Genomic DNA, 23,818 nt, shown 5'->3' with positions numbered 1-23,818 from the left:
CCAAAATTCCAGCGAATTTAACTGAAATTCGCCCAAAATTCCCAAAATTTCACCCAAAATTCCATCAAATATAACATAATAAATTCCCCAAAATTCCATCGAATTTAAATAAAATTCCCCAAAATTCAAAAAAAAATTCCATCAAATTTAACCCAAATTCCCCAAAATTCCCCCAAAATTCCCAAAAATTCCATTGATTTTAACAAAAATTCCCCAAAATTCACGCAAAATTTCATCAAATTTAACTTAAATTCCCCAAATTTCACCCAAAATTCCAGCGAATTTAACCCAAATTCCCAAAATTCCCCAAAATTCCACCAAAACATCACCGAATTCACCCAAAATTAATCAAAATTTCATCAAATCTGCCCAAAATTCCACCAAAATTACCAAAATTCCATCGAATTCCCCAAAATTTCCTCAAATCCATCAAAATTCCACCAAGTTCCATCAAAATTCCCCAAAATTCCCTCAAATTCCTACAAAGTTTCCCAAATTCCCACCAAAATTCCCCAAAATTCTCCCAAACTCCTCTGAAATTCCCCAAAATTCCCTCAAATCCCGCCAAAAATTCCACCAAATTCCCCCAAAATTCCCTAAAAAATTCCCAAATCTTCCACCGAATTCTGCCAAATTAAACCAAACTTCCCCAAAATTTTATCAAATCCCCCCAGAAGTTCCTCAAAATTCCCTCAAATTTCGAGAAAAATCCCAAATTTGCCCAAATTCCCCCGAATTTTGCCCAAAATCCCCGAATTCCCCCCCGTTCCCCTCCCCCCCCCGGTACCTGAGCGCCTCCATCGCTTCCGGGGGGCGGGGCAAGGTCCGAAGGTCCGCGGTGACGTCACGGTGACGTCACGGGGGAGGGGAATCCCCGGGAAAACCCCCCGGGCTGGAAACCGGGAATTTTGGGGGGAAAAATGGAGAAATTGGGGTAAAAAAGGGGAATTTGGGGACAAAAGGGGGAATTTTCTATCAAAAATTGGAAATTTTGGGGATAAAAATGGAGAAATTGGGGTAAAAAAATGGGAATTTGGGGTTAAAATTGGGAGTTTTGGGGGTAAAAAGGGTCATTTTCTGCCCAAATATTGAGAATTTGGGGGGAAAAGAGGGAATTTGGGGGGTAAAAATGGAGAAATTGGGGTAAAAATGGGGAATTTGGGGAAAAAAAGGTGAATTTTGAATAAAAAATGGGAATTTTGGGGATAAAAATGGAGAAATTGGGGTAAAAAAGGGAATTTGGGGTTAAAATTGGGAATTTTGGGGGGAAAAGGGGAATTTTCTGCCCAAATATTGGGATTTTGGGGAAAAAAAGGGAATTTTGGGAATAAAAATGAAGAAATTGGGGTAAAAAAGGAGGAATTTGGGGACAAAAGGGGGAATTTTAAATCAAAAATTGGGAATTTTGGGGGAAAAAGGGGAATTTTCTGCCCAAATATTGAGAATTTGGGGGGAAAAATTGGAATTTGGGGGGTAAAAATGGAGAAATTGGGGTAAAAAAATGGTATTTTGGGGAAAAAAAGAGGAATTTTGAATAAAAAAATGGGAATTTTGGGGATAAAAATGGAGAAATTGGGGTAAAAAATGGGAATTTGGGTTTAAAATTGGGAATTGGGGGGCAAAAAGGGGGAATTTCAATCAAAAATTGGGAATTTTGGGGACAAAAAGGGAATTTTAACCCCAAATATTGAGAATTTGGGGGAAAAAAGGCAATTTGGGGGGTAAAAATGAAGAAATTGGGGTAAAAAATGGGAAATTTGGGTTAAAATTGGGATTTGGGGGACAAAAAGAGGAATTTTGAATCAAAATTTGGGAATTTTGGGGAAAAATGGGAATTTGGGGCTAAAATTGGGAATTTGGGAGGAAAATTTGGAAATTTGGAGGAAAAAATTGGACTTTTGGGTTAAAATTTGGGAATTTGGGGTGAAAAATGGAATGTTGGGGCAAAAATTGGAGAGATTGGGATCAAAAATGGAAAATTTGAGGAAAGAAACGGTAATTTGGGGTGAAAATGTGGAAATTTGGGGTGAAAAATGGGAATTTTAAATTAAAAATCAGGAAAGAGGGGAATTTTAGGGCAAAAAATGGAGAATTTGGAGTAAAAAACTGGGAATTTGGGGTGGAAAGTTGGCAATTTTGGGTTAAAATTGGAGGTTTCAGGGGAAAAAGGGAATTTTAACACAAAAATTGGGAATTTGGGACCAAAAATTGGAATTCGGGGAGAAAATTGGGAAATTTAAGCGAAAATTGGGGATTGGGAGTGAAAATTTGGGAATTTGGGAGCAAAAAGGGAAAATTTGTGCGGAAAAAAAAGAATTTTGATTCAGAAATTGGAATTTGGGGCGAAAAATGGAATTTTGGACCCGAAAATTGGGACTTTTGAGCCGAAAATTGGGAATTTGGGTCAGAAAAGGGGAATTTTAAACCAAAAATTGGGAATTTTGGGTGAAAATTGGGAGTTTTGAGGAAAAGAATTCCCGGTTTTCAGCTCCTAAATTCCCGGTTTTTAGGCCCAAAATTCCCAAGTTTTGCACCCCTCACAACTAAGCCACGCCCCCAACGACCAAACCACGCCCCCCACAATGAAGCCACGCCTCTAATAGTTAAACCACGCCTCTTTGGACCAAACCACGCCCTCGGTGATTAAACCACGCCTCATTACAACAAGCCACGCCTCCTAATAACCAAACCACGCCCCCAACGAGGAAACCCCGCCTCCAAATGCAAGCCACACCCACTCAGAGAGAAGCCACGCCCCCAGCGATGAAACCACGCCTCCAAATTTAAACCACGCCCCTCGTGGCAGCCAAAACCACGCCCCCAGCAACCAATCCCCGCCCTTTTTAGGTCTCCTAGCAACCAATCCCCGCCCCTTTTTAGTTCCCGCCTTTTTTTGTCTCCTAGCAACCAATTCCCGCCCTTTTTTGTCTCCTAGCAACCCGTTCCCGCCCTTTTTTGGTCTCCTAGCAACCCGTTCCCGCCCTGTCCCGTTCCCCTAGCAACGCGCGGCCGTCACTTCCGGCGGGCCAAGATGGCGGCGGCGGGCCCGGCGCTGGGCCCCGAGGCCCCGGGCGGCTCCGGGGCGGCCCCGGGCGGGCCCCGCGCGGGCCCCGAGGGCCCCGGGCCGGGCGGCGGGGCCGGGGCCGCGCCCGGAGCCGCCCGCGGAGCGCCCGGGGCCGCGGCCGGCGCGCGGGACCCCGAGGTGGCGGTGGAGATCGGCGAGACGTACCTGTGCCGCAGGGCCGACGGCAGCTGGCGTGAGGGGCAAACTGGGCAAACTGGGGATACTGGGATGGTTATACTGGGCAAACTGGGGGTACTGGGAGCGGTACCTGTGCCGCAGGGCCGACGGCAGCTGGCGTGAGGGCCGAACTGGGCAAACTGGGAGAACTGGGATGGTTATACTGGGCTAACTGGGGATACTGGGAGTACTGGGAGCGGTACCTGTGCCGCAGGGCCGACGGCAGCTGGCGTGAGGGGCAGACTGGGAGCGTTATACTGGGCAAACTGGGCAAACTGGGATGGTTATAGTGGGCAAACTGGGGATACTGGGATGGCTATACTGGGCATACTGGGAGAACTGGGGGTACTGGGATGGCTATACTGGGCGAACTGGGAGAACTGGGATGGTTATACTGGGAGAACTGGGAGAACTGGGATGGTTATACTGGGCATACTGGGAGAACTGGGATGGTTATACTGGGAGAACTGGGAGAACTGGGATGGCTATACTGGGCGAACTGGGAGAACTGGGATGGTTATACTGGGAGAACTGGGAGAACTGGGATGGCTATACTGGGCATACTGGGAGAACTGGGATGGTTATACTGGGAGAACTGGGAGAACTGGGATGGCTATACTGGGCATACTGGGAGAACTGGGATGGCTATACTGGGCGAACTGGGAGAACTGGGATGGTTATACTGGGAGAACTGGGAGAACTGGGATGGTTATACTGGGAGAACTGGGGGTACTGGTATGGTTATACTGGGCATACTGGGAGAACTGGGATGGCTATACTGGGCGAACTGGGAGAACTGGGATGGTTATACTGGGAGAACTGGGGGTACTGGGATGGCTATACTGGGCATACTGGGAGAACTGGGATGGTTATACTGGGAGAACTGGGAGAACTGGGATGGCTATACTGGGCATACTGGGAGAACTGGGATGGTTATACTGGGAGAACTGGGAGAACTGGGGGTACTGGGATGGTTATACTGGGCATACTGGGAGTACTGGGAGCGTTACTGGGTAAACTGGGCAAACTGGGATGGTTGTACTGGGCAAACTGGGAGAACTGGGGATACTGGGATGGTTATACTGGGCAAACTGGGAGTACTGGGAACGGGGTACTGGGCAAACTGGGATGGGGATACTGGGGATACTGGGATGGGATAATGGGGGAACTGGGAGAACTGGGAGTGGGATACTGGGGGAACTGGGATTGGGGTGGGGGGAATGGGGAACTGGTCCCAGTCCATTCCCAGTCTGTCCCAGTCCCTCCCAGTTGCTCCCAGTTTGTTCCAGTCCATTCCCAGTCCATCCTTGTCTGTCCCAGTTCATTCCCAGTCCCTCCCAGTTTGCCCCGTTCACCCACAGCCCCATTCCCAGTCCCTCCCAGTCTGTCCCAGTCCCTCCCAGTTTATCCCAGTCCGTCCCAGTCCCTCCCAGTCCATCCCAGTCCCTCCCAGTCCCTCCCAGTTCCCTCCCAGTTCCCTCCCAGTCCCTCCCAGTCCATTCCCAGTCCATCCCTGTCTGTTCCAGTCCATTCCCAGCCCCCCCCAGTCCCTCCCAGTCCCTCCCAGTTGATCCCAGTCTGTTCCAGACTCGGCCGAGGTGATCCAGTCCCATTCCCAGTCTGTCCCAGTCCATTCCCAGTCCCTCCCAGTCCGTCCCAGTGGCTCCCAGTTGATCCCAGTCCATTCCCAGTCTGTCCCAGTCCCTCCCAGTTGATCCCAGTCTGTTCCAGACTCGGCCGAGGTGATCCAGCCCCATTCCCAGTCTGTCCCAGTTTGTTCCAGTCCATTCCCAGTCCCTCCCAGTGGCTCCCAGTTGATCCCAGTCCCTCCCAGTGGCTCCCAGTTGATCCCAGTCTGTTCCAGTCCATTCCCAGTCCGTCCCAGTGGCTCCCAGTTGATCCCAGTCTGTCCCAGTCCGTCCCAGTGGCTCCCAGTTGATCCCAGTCCATTCCCAGTCCGTCCCAGTGGCTCCCAGTTGATCCCAGTCTGTTCCAGACTCGGCCGAGGTGATCCAGCCCCATTCCCAGTCCATTCCCAGTCTGTCCCAGTCCATTCCCAGTCCCTCCCAGTTGATCCCAGTGTGTCCCAGTCCATTCCCAGTCCCTCCCAGTCCATTCCCAGCCCCTCCCAGTCCCTCCCAGTCCCTCCCAGTTGATCCCAGTCTGTTCCAGACTCGGCCGAGGTGATCCAGCCCCATTCCCAGTCCATTCCCAGTCCCTCCCAGTTGATTCCAGTCTGTCCCAGTCCGTCCCAGTGGCTCCCAGTTGATCCCAGTCCATTCCCAGTCCGTCCCAGTGGCTCCCAGTTGATCCCAGTCTGTTGCAGACTCGGCCGAGGTGATCCAGTCCCGCCTGAACGAGCAGGAGGCGCGCGAGGAGTTCTACGTGCACTACGTGGGCTGTGAGTGAACTGGGCAAACTGGGCAAACTGGGATGGGGCTGGGAGTGAACTGGGCAAACTGGGCAAACTGGGATGGGGCTGGGAGTGAACTGGGCAAACTGGGCAAACTGGGATGGGGCTGGGAGTGAACTGGGCAAACTGGGAGGCACTGGGAATGGGGCTGGGAGTGAACTGGGCAAACTGGGAGGGACTGGGAATGGGGCTGGGAGTGAACTGGGCAAACTGGGAGGCACTGGGAGTGAACTGGGCAAACTGGGAGGCACTGGGAGGGGACTGGAATGGACTGGGAGGGACTGGGATGGACTGGGATGGTTCCCAGTGCTCCCAGTGCTCCCAGTTCACTGCACACCGTGGGGAATTGAAGGCACTGGGCAGGCTGGGCACAGCTGGGGTTGGACTGGGGCTGTCCCAGTGCTCCCAGTAAGTCCCAGTTCGCCCAGTTAACCGGCGGCTGGACGAGTGGGTGGACCGGAACCGGCTGGGGATGGACTGGGGCTGTCCCAGTGCTCCCAGTAAGTCCCAGTTCGCCCAGTTAACCGGCGGCTGGACGAGTGGGTGGACCGGAACCGGCTGGGGATGGACTGGGATGGCTCCCAGTGCTCCCAGTAAGTCCCAGTTTGGCCAGTTAACCGGCAGCTGGACGAGTGGGTGGACCGGAACCGGCTGGGGATGGACTGGGATGGCTCCCAGTGCTCCCAGTGCTCCCAGTTCACTGCAGTCTGTGGGGAATTGAAGGCAATGGAAGGACTGGGATGGGTTGGGATGGACTGGGGCTGTCCCAGTGCTCCCAGTAAGGCCCAGTTCGCCCAGTTAACCGGCGGCTGGACGAGTGGGTGGACCGGAACCGGCTGGCGCTGTCCAAGAGCCTGAAGGAGGCGGCGCAGAAGAGCTCGGAGCCGTTCCTGGGCGAGCTGGCCGAGCCCGAGAGGAAAATCACCCGCAACCAGAAACGCAAGCACGACGAGATCAACCACGTGCAGAAGGTCTGGGACCCACTGGGATGGACTGGGACATACTGGGAGGGACTGGGAGGGACTGGGAGCCAGGTAAAGGGGACTGGGAGGGACTGGGAGGGAGTTAAAGGGGACTGGGAGGGACTGGGAGCCACGTAAAGGGGGCTGGGATGGAGTTAAAAGGGACTGGGATGGGGTTAGGGTGGACTGGGATCACTTTAGGGGGCACTGGGATGGACTGGGACAGGGTTAGAGGGCACTGGGAGGGACTGGGATGTACTGGGATAGGGCTAGAGGGCACTGGGATGGACTGGGAGGGACTGGGATGGAGTTAAAAGGGACTGGGATGGGGTTAGAGGGGACTGGGATCACTTTAGGGGGCACTGGGAGGGACTGGGACAGGGTTAGAGGGCACTGGGGTGTACTGGGATATACTGGGAGGGACTGGGAGGGAGTTAAAAGAGACTGGGGTGTACTGGGTTGTACTGGGAGGGACTGGGAGCCAGTTAAAGGGGACTGGGAGGGAGTTAAAGGGGATTGAAATGGGGTTAAAGGGAATTTGGATCACTTTAGGGGGCACTGGGAGGGACTGGGATGGACTGGGAGAGGGTTAGGGGTTACTGGGGTGTACTGGGAAGGACTGGGAGGGACTGGGACAGGGTTAGAGGGCACTGGGATGAACTGGGTTGTACTGGGAGGGACTGGGAGTGAGTTAAAGGGGATTGAAATGGGGTTAAAGGGGACTGGGATCACTTTAGGGGGCACTGGGAGGGACTGGGATGGACTGGGACAGGGCTAGAGGGCACTGGGAGGGACTGGGATGGACTGGGAGGGACTGGGAGCCAGGTAAAGGGGACTGGGAGGGACTGGGATGGAGTTAAAGGGGATTGAAATGGGGTTAGAGGGGACTGGGATCACTTCAGGGGGCACTGGGATGGACTGGGACAGGGTTAGAGGGCACTGGGAGGGACTGGAGTGTACTGGGAGGGACTGGGACAGGGTTAGGGGTTCCTGGGATGGACTGGGGTGTACTGGGAGGGACTGGGAACGAGTTAAAGGGGATTGAAGTGGGGTTAGAGGGGACTGGGATCACTTTAGGGGGCACTGGGATGTACTGGGTTGTACTGGGATGGACTGGGACAGGGTTAGGGGTTACTGGGATGGACTGGGGTGTACTGGGAGGGACTGGGAACGAGTTAAAGGGGATTGAAGTGGGGTTAGAGGGGACTGGGATCACTTTAGGGGGCACTGGGATGTACTGGGTTGTACTGGGATGGACTGGGACAGGGTTAGGGGTTACTGGGATGGACTGGGACAGGGTTAGGGGTTACTGGGATGGACTGGGATGTACTGGGAGGGACTGGGAGAGAGTTAGAGCGAGTTACAGGGGACTAGGATCACTTTAGGGGGCACTGGGAGGGACTGGGACAGGGTTAGAGGGCACTGGGAGGGCACTGGGATGGACTGGGAGGGCACTGGGATGGACTGGGACAGGGTGAGGGGTTACTGGGATGAACTGGGATGTACTGGGAGAGAGTTAGAGCGAGTTACAGGGGACTGGGATCACTTTAGGGGGCACTGGGAGGGACTGGGATGGACTGGAAGCACACTTCCAGTGCTGATCCTTACTGGTCTTTACTGGTTTCTACTGGTCCTTATTGGTTTGTATCTGCTGTTACTGGTTTATACTGGTCCATACTGGTCTGTACAGGTCCTTACTGGTTTGTATCAGCTGTTACTGCCCCATACTGGTTTATAATGGCTTATACTGGTCCGTACTGGTTTATACTGGTCCGTACTGGTCTATACTGGTCCGTACTGGTTTTGCAGACCTATGCCGAGATGGACCCGACCACGGCGGCGCTGGAGAAGGAGCACGAGGCCGTGAGTGGGGGAGGAACCCCCAAAATTTGGGGAGATTTGGGGCATTTTTAACGGGAATTTTGGGGATTTTTGGGAGATTTTTTGGGGATTTTTAATGGGAATTTTTGGGGATTTTTGGGAGATTTTTTGGGGATTTTTAATGGGAATTTTGGGGATTTTTGGGAGATTTTTTGGGGATTTTTAATGGGAATTTTGGGGATTTTTGGGAGATTTTTTGGGGATTTTTAATGGGAATTTTTGGGGATTTTTGGGAGATTTTTTGGGGATTTTTAATGGGAATTTTGGGGATTTTTGGGAGATTTTTTGGGGATTTTTAATGGGAATTTTTGGGGATTTTTGGGAGATTTTTTGGGGATTTTTAATGGGAATTTTTGGGGGATTTTTAGGGGGATTTTAATGGGATTTTAAATTTTTTTTTGGGATTATTTTTGGGATTTTTGCGGGAATTTCTGTGGGATTTTTGTGGAGATTTGGCGAGGTTTTTTTTTTGGAGATTTTTGCAGAATGTTTTTGGGTTTTTTGGGGGGATTTTTTGTGGGATTTTGGTGGGATTTGGGCACTCAGGTGTGCCCAGGTGTGCCCAGGTGTGCCCCCTGTGTGTCCCAGATCACCAAGGTGAAGTGCGTGGACAAGATCCACACCTGGGCTGGTTTTGTCCCTTTTTGGGCCATTTTTAGCCCATTTTTAGTGGGATTTTGGTAGGATTTTTGTGGGATTTGGGCGCCCAGGTGTGCCCAGGTGTGCCCAGGTGTGCCCAGGTGTGCCCCCTTGGGTTGCAGATCACCAAGGTGAAGTGCGTGGACAAGATCCACACCTGGGCTGGTTTTGTCCCTTTTTGGGCCATTTTTAGCCCATTTTTAGTGGGATTTTGGTAGGATTTTTGTGGGATTTGGGCGCCCAGGTGTGCCCAGGTGTGCCCAGGTGTGCCCAGGTGTGCCCAGGTGTGCCCCCTTGGGTTGCAGATCACCAAGGTGAAGTGCGTGGACAAGATCCACGTCGGGCACCACGAGATTGACGCGTGGCCTTTTTTTATCCATTTTTTGGCCATTTTAATTGGGATTTTTTGTGGGATTTTTGCGGTTTTTGGGCATGCCAGGTGTGCCCAGGTGTGCCCAGGTGTGCCCCCTGTCTGTCCCACATCACCAAGGTGAAGTGCGTGGACAAGATCCACACCTGGGCTGGTTTTGTCCCTTTTTGGGCCATTTTTAGCCCATTTTTAGTGGGATTTTTGTAGGATTTTTGTGGGATTTGGGCGCCCAGGTGTGCCCAGGTGTGCCCAGGTGAGCCCAGGTGTGCCCCCTTTGGGTTGCAGATCACCAAGGTGAAGTGCGTGGACAAGATCCACATCGGGCACCACGAGATCGACGCATGGCCTTTTTTTATCCATTTTTTGGCCATTTTAATTGGGATTTTTTGTGGGATTTTTGCGGTTTTTGGGCATGCCAGGTGTGCCCAGGTGTGCCCAGGTGTGCCCCCTGTCTGTCCCACATCACCAAGGTGAAGTGCGTGGACAAGATCCACACCTGGGCTGGTTTTGTCCCTTTTTGGGCCATTTTTAGCCCATTTTTAGTGGGATTTTGGTAGGATTTTTGTGGGATTTGGGCGCCCAGGTGTGCCCAGGTGTGCCCAGGTGTGCCCAGGTGTGCCCCCTTGGGTTGCAGATCACCAAGGTGAAGTACGTGGACAAGATCCACATCGGGCACTACGAGATCGACGCGTGGTACTTCTCGCCCTTCCCCGAGGACTACGGCAAGCAGCCCAAGCTCTGGATCTGCGAGTTCTGCCTCAAGTACATGAAGTACGAGAGGAGCTACCGCCTGCACCTGGTGCGTACCTGGGGGGTAAAACACACCTGGGCGCACACCTGGGGGGGTAAAACACACCTGGGCACACACCTGGGGGGGTAAAACACACCTGGGCACACACCTTGGCACACCTGGGGGGTAAAAACACACCTGGGCACACACCTGGGGGGGTAAAAACACACCTGGGCACACCTGGGGGGGTAAAACACACCTGGGCACACACCTTGGCACACCTGGGGAGGTAAAACACACCTGGGCACACACCTGGGGGGGTAAAAACACACCTGGGGCATTTGGGCTACACCTGGTGTGCACCTGGGGGGTAAAACACACCTGGTGCACACCTGGGGGGTAAAACACACCTGGGCACACACCTGGGGGGGTAAAACACACCTGGGCACACACCTGGGCACACCTGGGCACACACCTGGGCACACACCTGGGGGGTAAAACACACCTGGGCACACACCTTGGGGGGGTAAAACACACCTGGGCACACACCTGGGGGGGTAAAACACACCTGGGCACACACCTGGGGGGTAAAACACACCTGGGCACAGCTGGGGGGGTAAAACACACCTGGGGTGGTAAAACACACCTGGGGACACCTGAGGGGTAAAAACACACCTGGGCACACACCTGGGGGGTAAAAACACACCTGGGGGGGGAGGAAAAATACACCTGGGGCACACCTGGGCACACCTGGGGGGGTTATAACACACCTGTGGCACACCTGGGGGGGTAAAAACACACCTGGGGGGGGGGGGGAAACACACCTGGGGGGGGGGGAAACACACCTGGGGGCACAGCTGGGGGGGTAAAACACACCTGGGGGCACACCTGCGGGCACCTGGGGGGGTTAAACACACCTTGGGGGGGGGTAAAAACACACCTGGGCACAGCTGGGGGGGGGTTAAAATACACCTGGGGGCACACCTGGGACACACCTGGCACACCTGGGGGCATCTGGGGGGTAAAACACACCTGGGACACACCTGGGGGGGTAAAAACACACCTGGGGGCACACCTGGGCTACCCCTGGGCACACCTGGGGGGATAAAAACACACCTGGGCACACACCTGGGGGGGTAAAAACACACCTTGGCACACCTGGGGAGGTAAAACACACCTGGGCACACACCTGGGGGGGTAAAACACACCTGGGCACACACCTGGGGGCACCTGTGTCTCACCTGTGTCACGTGTGTGTCACCTGTGCAGGGGCAGTGCCAGTGGCGGCAGCCGCCGGGCCGCGAGATTTACCGCAAGGGGAACATCTCTGTCTACGAGGTGGACGGCAAGGACCACAAGGTGAGCCCAGGTGTGCCCAGGTGTGCCCAGGTGTCACCTGGGCACCCTAAACCATCGGAATCCCCAAATCCTGGGCAGTTTTGGGGTGGTTTTTGGGCATTTTTGGAGAATTTTAGTGGGATTTTGTTGGGTTTTTTGGGGCTGTGGGCACCCTGGGTGTGCCCAGGTGTGCCCAGGTGAGCTCAGGTGTGCCCAGGTGTCACCTGGGCACCCCAAACCCAGGGAATCCCTGAATCCTGGGGTGTTTTTTGCCATTTTTAGGACATTTTTGTATAATTTTTATTTATTTTTGTGGGATTTTGGTTGGGATTTTTTGGGCTGTGGGCACTCCGGGCGTGCCCAGGTGTGCCCAGGTGTGCCCAGGTGTGCCCAGGTGTCACCTGGGCACCCTAAACCATCGGAATCCCCAAATCCTGGGCAGTTTTGGGGTGGTTTTTGGGCATTTTTGGAGAATTTTAGTGGGATTTTGTTGGGTTTTTTGGGGCTGTGGGCACCCTGGGTGTGCCCAGGTGTGCCCAGGTGAGCTCAGGTGTGCCCAGGTGTCACCTGGGCACCCCAAACCCAGGGAATCCCTGAATCCTGGGGTGCTTTTTGCCATTTTTAGGACATTTTTGTAGGATTTTTATTTATTTTTGTGGGATTTTGGTTGGGATTTTTTGGGCTTTGGGCACCCTGGGTGTGCCCAGGTGTGCCCAGGTGTGCCCAGGTGTCACCTGGGCACCCAAACCCAGAGAATCCCCAAATCCCAGGGTAGTTTTGGGGTGGTTTTGGCCATTTTTAGGACATTTTGGTGGATTTTTTTTTATTTTGTTGGGATTTTTTGGGCTGCGGGTGCCCTGGGTGTGCCCAGGCGTGCCCAGGTGTGCCCAGGTGTGCTCAGGTGTCACCTGGGCACCCAGACCTGGGAAATCCCCAAATCCTGGGGTGTTTTTTGCCATTTTTAGGACATTTTTGTAGGATTTTTATTTATTTTTGTGGGATTTTGGTTGGGATTTTTTGGGCTTGGGGCACCCTGGGTGTGCCCAGGCGTGCCCAGGTGTGCCCAGGTGTGCTCAGGTGTCACCTGGGCACCCAGACGCAGGGAATCCCCAAACCCTGGGCAGTTTTTGGGGTGGTTTTAGCCGTTTTCAGGACATTTTTATGGGGTTCTTTTGCGATTTTGGGGGATTTTTGTGGGATTTTTTGGGCTTTGGGCACCCTGGGTGTGCCCAGGCGTGCCCAGGTGTGCTCAGGTGTGCCCAGGTGTCACCTGGGCACTCCAAACCCGGGGCATCCCCAAATCCTGGGGTGGTTTTGGGGTGGTTTTGGCCGTTATTAGGGCATTTTTGTGGGATTTTAATTTATTTTTGTGGGATTTTCATTGGATTTTGTTGGGATTTTTTGGGCTGTGGGCACCCCGGGGGTGCCCAGGTGTGCTCAGGTGTCACCTGGGCACCCCAAACCCGGGGAATCCCCAAATCCTGGGGTGGTTTTTGCCATTTTTAGAGTGTTTTTTGGGATTTTTAAATTTTTTATGGGATTTTTTTTATTTTTGTGGGATTTTTGGGCTTTGGGCACTCTGGGTGTGCCCAGGTGTGCCCAGGTGTCACCTGGGCACCCTAAACCAACGGAATCCCCAAATCCTGGGGTGGTTTTGGGGTGGTTTTAGCTGTTTTTAGGGCATTTTGGTGGGATTTTTATTTATTTTTATGGTATTTTTGTGGGATTTTTTGGGGCTGTGGGCACTCAGGTGTGCCCAGGTGTGCCCAGGTGTCACCTGGGCACCCAAACCCAGGGAATCCCCAAATCATGGAGTGGTTTTTGCCATTTTTAGGGCATTTTTATGTGATTTTGGTGAATTTTTTGGTATTTTTGTGGGATTTTTTGGGCTGTGGGCACCCCAGGCGTGCCCAGGTGTGCCCAGGTGTGCTCAGGTGTCACCTGGGCACCCAGACCCAGGGAATCCCCAAATCCTGGGCAGTTTTGGGGTGGTTTTGGCCATTTTTAGGGCATTTTGATGAATTTTAGTGGGATTTTTGTTGGGTTTTTTGGGCTGTGGGCACCCCGGGCGTGCCCAGGTGTGCCCAGGTGTGCTCAGGTGTCACCTGGGCACCCAAACCCATGAAATCTCCAAATCATGGAGTGGTTTTGGCCATTTTTGGGGCATTTTGGTGGATTATTTTTTATTTTGATGAATTTTAGTGGGATTTTTGTTGGGTTTTTTGGGTTGTGGGCACTCTGGGTGTGCCCAGGTGAGCTCAGGTGTGCTCAGGTGTCACCTGGGCACCCAAACCCAGAGAATCCCCAAATCCTGGGGTGGTTTTGGCCATTTTTAGGGTGTTTTGGTGGATTTTGGTGGGATTTTGTTGGGATTTTTTGGGCTGCGGGCACCCCGGGCGTGCCCAGGTGTGCCCAGGTGTGCTCAGGTGTCACCTGGGCACCCAGACCCAGGGAATCCCCAAATCCTGGGCAGTTTTGGGGTGGTTTTGGCCATTTTTAGGGCATTTTGATGAATTTTAGTGGGATTTTTGTTGGGTTTTTTGGGCTGTGGGCACCCCGGGCGTGCCCAGGTGTGCCCAGGTGTGCCCAGGTGAGCTCAGGTGTGCCCTCAGATCTATTGCCAGAACCTGTGCCTGCTGGCCAAGCTGTTCCTGGACCACAAGACGCTCTACTTCGACGTGGAGCCCTTCGTGTTCTACCTGCTCACCGAGGTCGACCGCCAGGGCGCGCACATCGTCGGCTACTTCTCCAAGGTGGGCACACCTGGGCACTCACCTGGGCACTCACCTGGGCACTCACCTGGGGTGATAAAAACACACCTGGGCACACCTGGGGCACACCTGGGCACACACCTGGGGGCACCTGGGGTGATAAAAACACACCTGGGCACACCTGGGGCACACCTGGGCACACCTGGGCACTCACCTGGGGGCACCTGGGCACTCACCTGGGGACATCTGGGTGCTCACCTGGGCACACCTGGGGGCACCTGGGAGGGGCTTGAAGCACCTGGGCACACCTGGGGACACCTGGGGTACACCTGGGGGCACCTGGGCACTCACCTGGGCGCCTGGGGTGATAAAAACACACCTGGGGACACCTGGGGGCAGTTAAAACACACCTGGGGGCACCTGGGCGCTCACCTGGGCACACCTGGGGTGATAAAAACACAATTGGGCACACCTGGGCACACCTGGGAGGGGCTTGAAGCACCTGGGCACACCTGGGCACTCACCTGGAGACACCTGGGATACACCTGGGGGCACCTGGGCACACCTGGGGTGATAAAAACACACCTGGGCACACCTGGGCACTCACATGGGGGCACCTGGGATACACCTGGGCACTCACCTGGGAGGGGCTTGGAGCACCTGGGCACACCTGGGGGCACCCGGGCACTCACCTGCATTCCCTCAATGTCCCAAAAATCCAAAAAAAAATCAAAAAATCCCCAAAAGCTGGAACATTTCTCCCGTCCCCAACCCCCAGAATGTCCGAAAATGATGCCAAAATTTCAGAATTTTCCCAAAATTCCCATTTTTTTTACAGGAAAAGGAATCAAGAACGTCGTTTATGTTCTCTAAAAGTCCCAAAAAATCCCCAGAAATCCCCCAAAATCCCCAAAATTCGGAATATTTTCCACATCCTCAACCTCAAAATGTCCAAAAACGACCCCAAAATTTGGGAATTTTCCCAAAATTGCCGTTTTTTTACAGGAAAAGGAATCAACAACATCATTTGTGTTCTATAAAAGTCCCCAAAAATCCCAAAAATCGCCCAAAATTCGGAATATTTTCCACCTTCTCAACCCCCAAACTGTCCAGAAACTACCCCAAAATTCCGGAATTTTTCAGAATTTTCCCAAAATTGCCAATTTTCACAGGAAAAGGAGTCCCCAGATGAGAACAGTGTAATTTGTGTTCTTTAAAAGTCCCAAAAAAATCAAAAAGTCCCAAAAATTCAGAATATTTCCACATTCTCAACCCCCAAACTGTCCCAAAACGACCCCGAAATGCCCCAAAATTCCGGATTTTTTCAGAATTTTCCCAAAATTCCAATTTTTTACAGAAAAAGGAATCAAAAACATCGTTTGTGTTCTCTAAAAGTCCCCAAAAATCGCCCAAAATTTGGAATATTTTCCACATTCTCAACCCCAAAACGTCCAAAAACGACCCCAAAATGCCCCAAAATTCGGGAATTTTCAGAATTTTCCCAAAATTGCTGTTTTTTACAGGAAAAGGAGTCCCCGGACGGGAACAACGTGGCGTGCATCCTGACCCTGCCCCCCGTACCAGCGCCGCGGCTACGGCAAATTCCTCATCGCCTTCAGTCAGTGCCCCCAAAATTTGGGAATTCTGGGGGGCCCGAAAAGTTTGGGAATTCTGGGAGGTCCTGGAAAAAATTTGGGAATTTTGGGAGGTCCCAAAAATGGGGAAAATCGGGGAAAAAATGGGGAAAAATGAGGGAAAATGGCCCAAAATGGGGAATTTTTGAAGGGGGTTCTTAAAAAAATTTGGGAGTTTTGGGGGGTCCTGGAAAAAATTTGAGGATTTTGGGAGGTTCTGGAAAAATTTGGGAATTTTGGGATGTCTTAAAATAAGTTTGGGGATTTTGGGAGGTCCCAAAAATGGGGAAAATTGGGGGGAAAATGGGAAAAAAATGAGGAAAATGGCCCCAAATGGGAAATTTTTGAAGGGGGTTCCTAAAAAAATTTGGGAATTTGGGAGGTCCCGGAACAAATTCGGAATTTTGGGAGGTCCCAAAATTTGGGGAGGTTTCTGATAAAAGGGGAAGGATCCCAAAAACTGAGGGGGGAAATTGCTAAAAATGGGGAAAATCCCAAAAATGTGGGGATTTCCTGAGGGAATTTTGGGGATTTTTGGGGAATTTGGGATTTTTTCGGAATTTTTGGGGTCTCTGAGGTTTTGGGGGGGGGATTTTGATGAATTTTGGGTGGATTTTGGGTGATTTTGATGGAATTCGGGGTGATTTTGATGGAATTTGGGTGATTTTGATAGAATTTGGGGGATTTTGGGTAATTTTGATGCATTTTGGGATGGATTTTGGGTGGAATTTGGGTGATTTTGGTGATTTCCCAGGCTATGAGCTGTCCAAGCTGGAGAGCACCGGGTGGAAATTCAGGATTTTCAAAGGGAATTTTGGGGATTTTTGGGATCCCCTGGATTCTGCAGATCCCCTGGAATTCCGGGATGGATTTGTGGTGCATTTTGGGATGGATTTTGGATGGAATTTGGGTGATTTTGGATGGAATTGGGGTGATTTGGGGTGATTTTGGGCCATTTCCCAGGCTATGAGCTGTCCAAGCTGGAGAGCACTGGTTGGAAATTCAGGATTTTCTCAGGGGATTTTGGGGATTTCTGAGGGATTTTGGGGATCCCCTGGATTCTACAGATCCCCTGGAATTCCGGGATGGATTTTGGATGGATTTTGGGTGGATTTTGGGTGATTTTGGGTGATTTTGGGCCGTTTCCCAGGCTATGAGCTGTCCAAGCTGGAGAGCACCGTGGGCTCCCCGGAGAAGCCGCTCTCGGACCTGGGCAAGCTCAGCTACCGCAGCTACTGGTCCTGGGTGCTGCTGGAGATCCTCAGGGACTTCCGGGGAACCCTCTCCATCAAGGACCTCAGGTGGGACCAGTATAAACCAGTACAGACCAGTACAGACCAGTACAAACCCAAAAATCCCCATAGAAATCCATAGAAACCAGTATAGACCAGTACAAACCAGTGAGTGCCCCTGGTCCTGGAGATCCTCAGGGACTTCCGGGGAACCCTCTCCATCAAGGACCTCAGGTGGGACCAGTACAGACCAGTATAGACCAGTACAAACCAGTGCAGACCCAAAAATCCCCATAGAAATGCATAGAAATGCATAGAAACCAGTATAAACCAGTATAGACCAGTGAGTGCCCCTGGTCCTGGGTGCTGCTGGAGATCCTCAGGGACTTCCGGGGGACCCTCTCCATCAAGGACCTCAGGTGGGACCAGTACAGACCAGTATGGACCAGTATAAACCAGTATAGACCAGTACAGACCAGTATGGACCCAAAAATCCCCATAGAAATCCATAGAAACCAGTATAGACCAGTACAAACCAGTGAGTGCCCCTGGTCCTGGAGATCCTCAGGGACTTCCGGGGAACCCTCTCCATCAAGGACCTCAGGTGGGACCAGTATAAACCAGTACAGACCAGTACAAACCAGTGCAGACCCAAAAATCCCCATAGAAATGCATAGAAATGCATAGAAACCAGTATAAACCAGTATAGACCAGTGAGTGCCCCTGGTCCTGGGTGCTGCTGGAGATCCTCAGGGACTTCCAGGGGACCCTCTCCATCAAGGACCTCAGGTGGGACCAGTACAGACCAGTATGGACCAGTATAAACCAGTATAGACCAGTACAGACCAGTATGGACCCAAAAATCCCCATAGAAATCCATAGAAACCAGTATAGACCAGTACAAACCAGTGAGTGCCCCTGGTCCTGGAGATCCTCAGGGACTTCCGGGGAACCCTCTCCATCAAGGACCTCAGGTGGGACCAGTACAGACCAGTACAGACCAGTATAAACCAGTATAGACCAGTACAGGCACAAAAATCCCCATAGAAATCCATAGAAACCAGTACAAACCAGTACAAACCAGTGAGTGCCCCTGGTTCTGGAGATCCTCAGGGACTTCCGGGGAACCCTCTCCATCAAGGACCTCAGGTGGGACCAGTACAGACCAGTATAAACCAGTATGGACCCAAAAATCCCCATAGAAATGAACGGAAACCAGTATAAACCAGTACAAACCAGTATAAACCAGTACAGACCAGTATGGATCTATTAAATCCCCTTGAACCAGCGTCAGGCAGTGTGGAGCAGTGCTGGTCAGTGGTCACTCAGGGTCACTCAGTGGTCACTCAGGGTCACTCAGTGGTCACTCCCACGGGTCAGTGGTCACTGCCATGGCTCAGTGGTCAGTGGTCACTCAGGGGTCATTTCCAGGGGTCAGTGGTCACTCAGTGGTCAGTGGTCACTCAGGGTCACTCCCAGTGGTCAGTGGTCACTCAGGGGTCACTCAGTGGTCAGTGGTCACTCAGGGGTCATTTCCAGTGGTCAGGGGTCACTCAGGGGTCACTCCCAGTGGTCAGTGGTCACTCAGTGGTCACTCAGGGTCACTCAGTGGTCACTCAGGGTCACTCAGTGGTCACTCCCACGGGTCAGTGGTCACTCAGTGGTCACTGCCATGGCTCAGTGGTCAGTGGTCACTCAGGGGTCATTTCCAGGGGTCAGTGGTCACTCAGTGGTCAGTGGTCACTCAGGGTCACTCCCAGTGGTCAGTGGTCACTCAGGGGTCACTCAGTGGTCAGTGGTCACTCAGGGGTCATTTCCAGTGGTCAGGGGTCACTCAGGGGTCACTCCCAGTGGTCAGTGGTCACTCAGTGGTCACTCAGGGTCACTCAGTGGTCACTCAGGGTCACTCAGTGGTCACTCCCACGGGTCAGTGGTCACTCAGTGGTCACTGCCATGGCTCAGTGGTCAGTGGTCACTCAGGGGTCATTTCCAGGGGTCAGTGGTCACTCAGTGGTCAGTGGTCACTCAGGGTCACTCCCAGTGGTCAGTGGTCACTCAGGGGTCACTCAGTGGTCAGTGGTCACTCAGGGGTCATTTCCAGTGGTCAGGGGTCACTCAGGGGTCACTCCCAGTGGTCAGTGGTCACTCAGTGGTCACTCAGGGTCACTCAGTGGTCACTCAGGGTCACTCAGTGGTCACTCCCACGGGTCAGTGGTCACTCAGTGGTCACTGCCATGGCTCAGTGGTCAGTGGTCACTCAGGGGTCATTTCCAGTGGTCAGGGGTCACTCAGTGGTCAGTGGTCACTCAGGGTCACTCCCAGTGGTCAGTGGTCACTCAGGGGTCACTCAGTGGTTAGTGGTCACTCAGGGGTCATTTCTAGTGGTCAGGGGTCACTCAGGGGTCACTCCCAGTGGTCAGTGGTCACTCAGGGGTCACTCAGTGGTTAGTGGTCACTCAGGGGTCATTTCTAGTGGTCAGGGGTCACTCAGGGGTCACTCCCAGTGGTCAGTGGTCACTCAGGGGTCATTTCCAGTGGTCAGGGGTCACTCAGGGGTCACTCCCAGTGGTCAGTGGTCACTCAGTGGTCACTCAGTGGTCACTCAGGGTCACTCAGGGGTCACTCCCAGTGGTCAGTGGTCACTCAGTGGTCACTCAGTGGTCACTCAGGGTCACTCAGGGGTCACTCCCAGTGGTCAGTGGTCACTCAGGGGTCATTTCCAGTGGTCAGGGGTCACTCAGGGGTCACTCCCAGTGGTCAGTGGTCACTCAGTGGTCACTCAGTGGTCACTCTGTGTCCAGCCAGATGACCAGCATCACGCAGACGGACACCATCAGCCCAGTGACCATGGCAGTGACCATGGGCAGGGCTCGGTGCCATGAGCTCGGTGCTCACTCCCAGTAGTCAGTGCTCACTGTGGTCACTGAGTGGTCACTCCCAGTGGTCAGTGGTCACTCAGTGGTCACTCCCGTGTCCGTGTGTCCAGCCAGATGACCAGCATCACGCAGACGGACACCATCAGCCCAGTGACCATGGGCAGGGCTCGGTGCCATGAGCTCAGTGCTCACTCCCATGGGTCAGTGCTCACTCCCATGGGTCAGTGGTCACTCAGTGGTCACTCCCAGTGGTCAGTGGTCACTCAGTGGTCACTCCCGTGTCCGTGTGTCCAGCCAGATGACCAGCATCACGCAGACAGACACCATCAGCCCAGTGACCATGGCAGGGCTCGGTGCCATGAGCTCAGTGCTCACTCAGTGCTCACTGTGGTCACTCAGTGGTCACTCAGGGTCACTCAGTGGTCACTCTGTGTCCAGCCAGATGACCAGCATCACGCAGACGGACACCATCAGCCCAGTGACCATGGCAGTGACCATGGCAGTGACCATGGCCAGGGCTCGGTGCTCACTCCCACGGGTCAGTGGTCACTCCCAGTGGTCAGTGGTCACTCAGTGGTCACTCCCGTGTCCGTGTGTCCAGCCAGATGACCAGCATCACGCAGACGGACATCATCAGCCCAGTGACCATGGGCAGGGCTCAGTGCTCACTCCCATGGGTCAGTGCTCACTCCCATGGGTCAGTGGTCACTGTGGTCACTCAGTGCTCACTGTGGTCACTCAGTGGTCACTCAGGGTCACTCAGTGGTCACTCCCGTGTCCGTGTGTCCAGCCAGATGACCAGCATCACGCAGACGGACATCATCAGCCCAGTGACCATGGCAGTGACCATGGCAGGGCTCGGTGCCATGAGCTCGGTGCTCACTCCCACGGGTCAGTGGTCACTCCCAGTGGTCAGTGGTCACTCAGTGGTCACTCCCGTGTCCGTGTGTCCAGCCAGATGACCAGCATCACGCAGACAGACATCATCAGCCCAGTGACCATGGCAAGGCTCAGTGCCATGAGCTCAGTGCTCACTCAGTGCTCACTCCCACGGGTCAGTGGTCACTCCCATGGGTCAGTGGTCACTCAGGGTCACTCAGTGGTCACTCTGTGTCACTCAGTGGTCACTCCCGTGTCCGTGTGTCCAGCCAGATGACCAGCATCACGCAGACGGACATCATCAGCACGCTGCAGTCGCTGAACATGGTCAAGTACTGGAAGGGGCAGCACGTCATCTGCGTCACGCCCAAGCTGGTGGAGGAGCACCTCAAGAGCGCCCAGTACAAGAAGCCGCCCATCACCGGTCAGTAATTAGCGCCCGCGCTAATTGCCCGGCCTTAATTAGCTCCCTCATTAACGCCGGAGGGGAGACGGGTGCTGGAATTAATGATTGGTAGGGGGAAACCCCCCCCGCTGGTGGGAGTGGTTTGGTCCAGAAACCCCCTAAGGCTCCCCCCAGTTAATGAATTTTAATTAATTAGAATTGATTAATTCCTGTTGGTGATTACCACCTTAATGAGTTTTTTGTAAAGAGCATGCTCATTAATGAATATATATTAATTACTTAATAAACCAACACCCCCAGCCGTGAGTGGTTTGGTCCAGAAAACCCCCTAAGGCTCCCCCCAGTTAATGAATTTTAATTAATTAGAATTGATTAATTCCTGTTGATGATCACCACCTTAATGAGGTTCTCATAAAGAGCGTGCGCATTAATTAATATACATGAATTAGTAAATAAACCTTAATGGACAACCCCCCACCCATGAATGGTTCGGTCCAGAAAAATTCCCTAAGGCTCCTCAATTAGTGAGCTTAATTAATTGGAATTGATTAATTCCTGTTGATGATTGCCACCTTAATGAGTTTCTTAAAGGGCATGCTCATTAATTAATATACATTAATTAGTAAATAAACCAAACCCCCCATTCATGAATGGTTCAGTCCAGAAACCCCCCCTAAGGCTCTCCCCAATTAATGACCTTAATTAATTAAAATTTATTCATTCCTGTTGATGATCACCACCTGAATGAGCTTAAGGAACATGCTCATTAATTAATATACATTAATTAGTAAATAACTTTAATGGACAACCCCCCCACCCATGAATGGTTCAGTCCAGAACCACCCCTAAGGCTCCCCCCAATTAATGAACCTAATTAATTAAAATTGATTGATTCCTGTTGATCACCACCTCAATGAGCTTCTCTCAAGGAACATGCTCATTAGTAAACGTACTTTAATTAATAAATATGCATAAATGGACCCCCCCCTCTCATTAATGGAATGCCCCTGAGGCTCCTCAATTAATGAACAGCGTTAATTAATTAATTTTCCACATGAATGAGCTTATTTTAAGGAACACACTCATTAATTAACATGCCTTAATTAATAAACATGCCTCAATGGAAACCCCCACCATGATTAATATGATTAGCCCTCAATTAACTCCCCTAATTAACGCTGTTAATTACTGCCATCATTAATAATCCCCCTAATTAGCGCTGTTAATGACTCCCGCCGTGAATTACCCCCTCATTAACACTGCTGATGGCTCCCCCATTAATTACCCCCCTAATTAATGCTGTTAATGATCCCCCTAATTAATGCCCCCCATTAATTACCCCCTAATTAACATTACTGTCTGCCCCCACTACCAACCCCTTTTAATCACCCCCATTAACCCCCCCTCATTAATTCCCCCCCCCCTAATTAACTCCCCCCCCGTTAATTACCCCCTAATGAACTCCCCTGGGTGGATCAGGGCGCTAATTAGCGCTAATTATCTCTGTTAATTGCAGTGGACTCCATCTGCCTGCGCTGGGCGCCCCCGAAGCACAAACAGGCCAAGGTGGCCAAGAAGTGAAATTCCAGTTTTGCCCAATTTTGGGGGAATTTCCCCCAATTTTTGGGGATTTTTTCCTCCAGTTTTGGGATTTTTTCCTCCACTTTTGGGTGTTTTTCCCCAAATTTTGGGGGTTTTCCCTCAATTTTTGGCGGTTTTTCCTCAAATTTGGGGGGAATTTCCCCCAAAGTTTTGGGATTTTTTCCTCCAGTTTTGGGATTTTTTTTTCCTCCAGTTTTTGGGTTTTTTCCCCAAATTTTTGGGGTTTTCCTCAAATTTTGGGGGAATTTCCCCCAATTTTGGGACATTTTTTCCTCCAATTTTGGGATATTTTTTTCCCCAGTTTTGGGTTTTCCCCAAATTTTTGGGTTTTTTCCCTCAATTTTTGGGGATTTTTCCTCAAATTTTGGGGATTTTCCCTCCCAATTTTGGGGTTTTTCCCCAAATTTTGGGGAATTTCCCTCCAGTTTTGGGGATTTTCCCTCCAGTTCTGGGTTTTCCCAAAATTTTTGGGTTTTTTCCCTCAATTTTTGGGGTTTTTCCTCAAATTTTGGGGTTTACCCCTTAAATTTTGGGGGTTTTCTCCGAATTTTTGGGGTTTTCCCTCAATTTTTGGCGATTTCCCCCAATTTTTTTGGGTTTTTCCCTCCAATTTTGGGGATTTTTTTTCCTCCAGTTTTGTTTTTTCCCCCAAATTTTGGGGTTTTTCCCCTCAGTTTTGGGGGTTCCCCGCCCTCCCCCCCCGTTTTGGGGTCTCCCCATATTTCGGGGTCCCCGTTTCCCTCCCCCCTCCCGGATTTTGGGGTCCCCCCACCCCAAATAAAGCAGGAAAAGGACGGGCAGGGGGTCTCAGACTTTTTATTTTGGGGGATTTTGGGGGGTCCCAGAGTTTTGGGGGGGGAATTTGGGGCTCCCCAGGCTCCATTTTGAGGTCTCACGAGTCCAT

At 52.0% G+C, this 23,818-nt stretch overlaps 1 protein-coding gene across 1 annotated transcript; it reads left to right on the top strand.

Moving 5' to 3' along the window:
* Positions 1 to 3,016: 3,016 nt before the first annotated feature.
* LOC135292252 (histone acetyltransferase KAT8-like) lies at positions 3,017 to 23,213 on the top strand. Its single transcript, XM_064406467.1, is given in 12 exon segments — positions 3,017 to 3,257; positions 5,568 to 5,642; positions 6,453 to 6,625; positions 8,426 to 8,479; positions 10,141 to 10,305; positions 11,506 to 11,595; positions 14,187 to 14,327; positions 15,809 to 15,856; positions 15,858 to 15,903; positions 17,070 to 17,220; positions 21,176 to 21,330; positions 22,829 to 23,213. Coding segments are annotated over 12 exon segments (1,389 nt in total). The 5' UTR covers positions 3,017 to 3,031; the 3' UTR covers positions 22,894 to 23,213.
* Positions 23,214 to 23,818: the final 605 nt, after the last annotated feature.

Source organism: Passer domesticus, unplaced genomic scaffold (assembly GCF_036417665.1).
Source record: "Passer domesticus isolate bPasDom1 unplaced genomic scaffold, bPasDom1.hap1 HAP1_SCAFFOLD_251, whole genome shotgun sequence".
In the NCBI taxonomy this organism is placed as follows: Eukaryota; Metazoa; Chordata; class Aves; order Passeriformes; family Passeridae; genus Passer; species Passer domesticus.
This window is presented reverse-complemented; position numbering and strand designations above follow the sequence as displayed.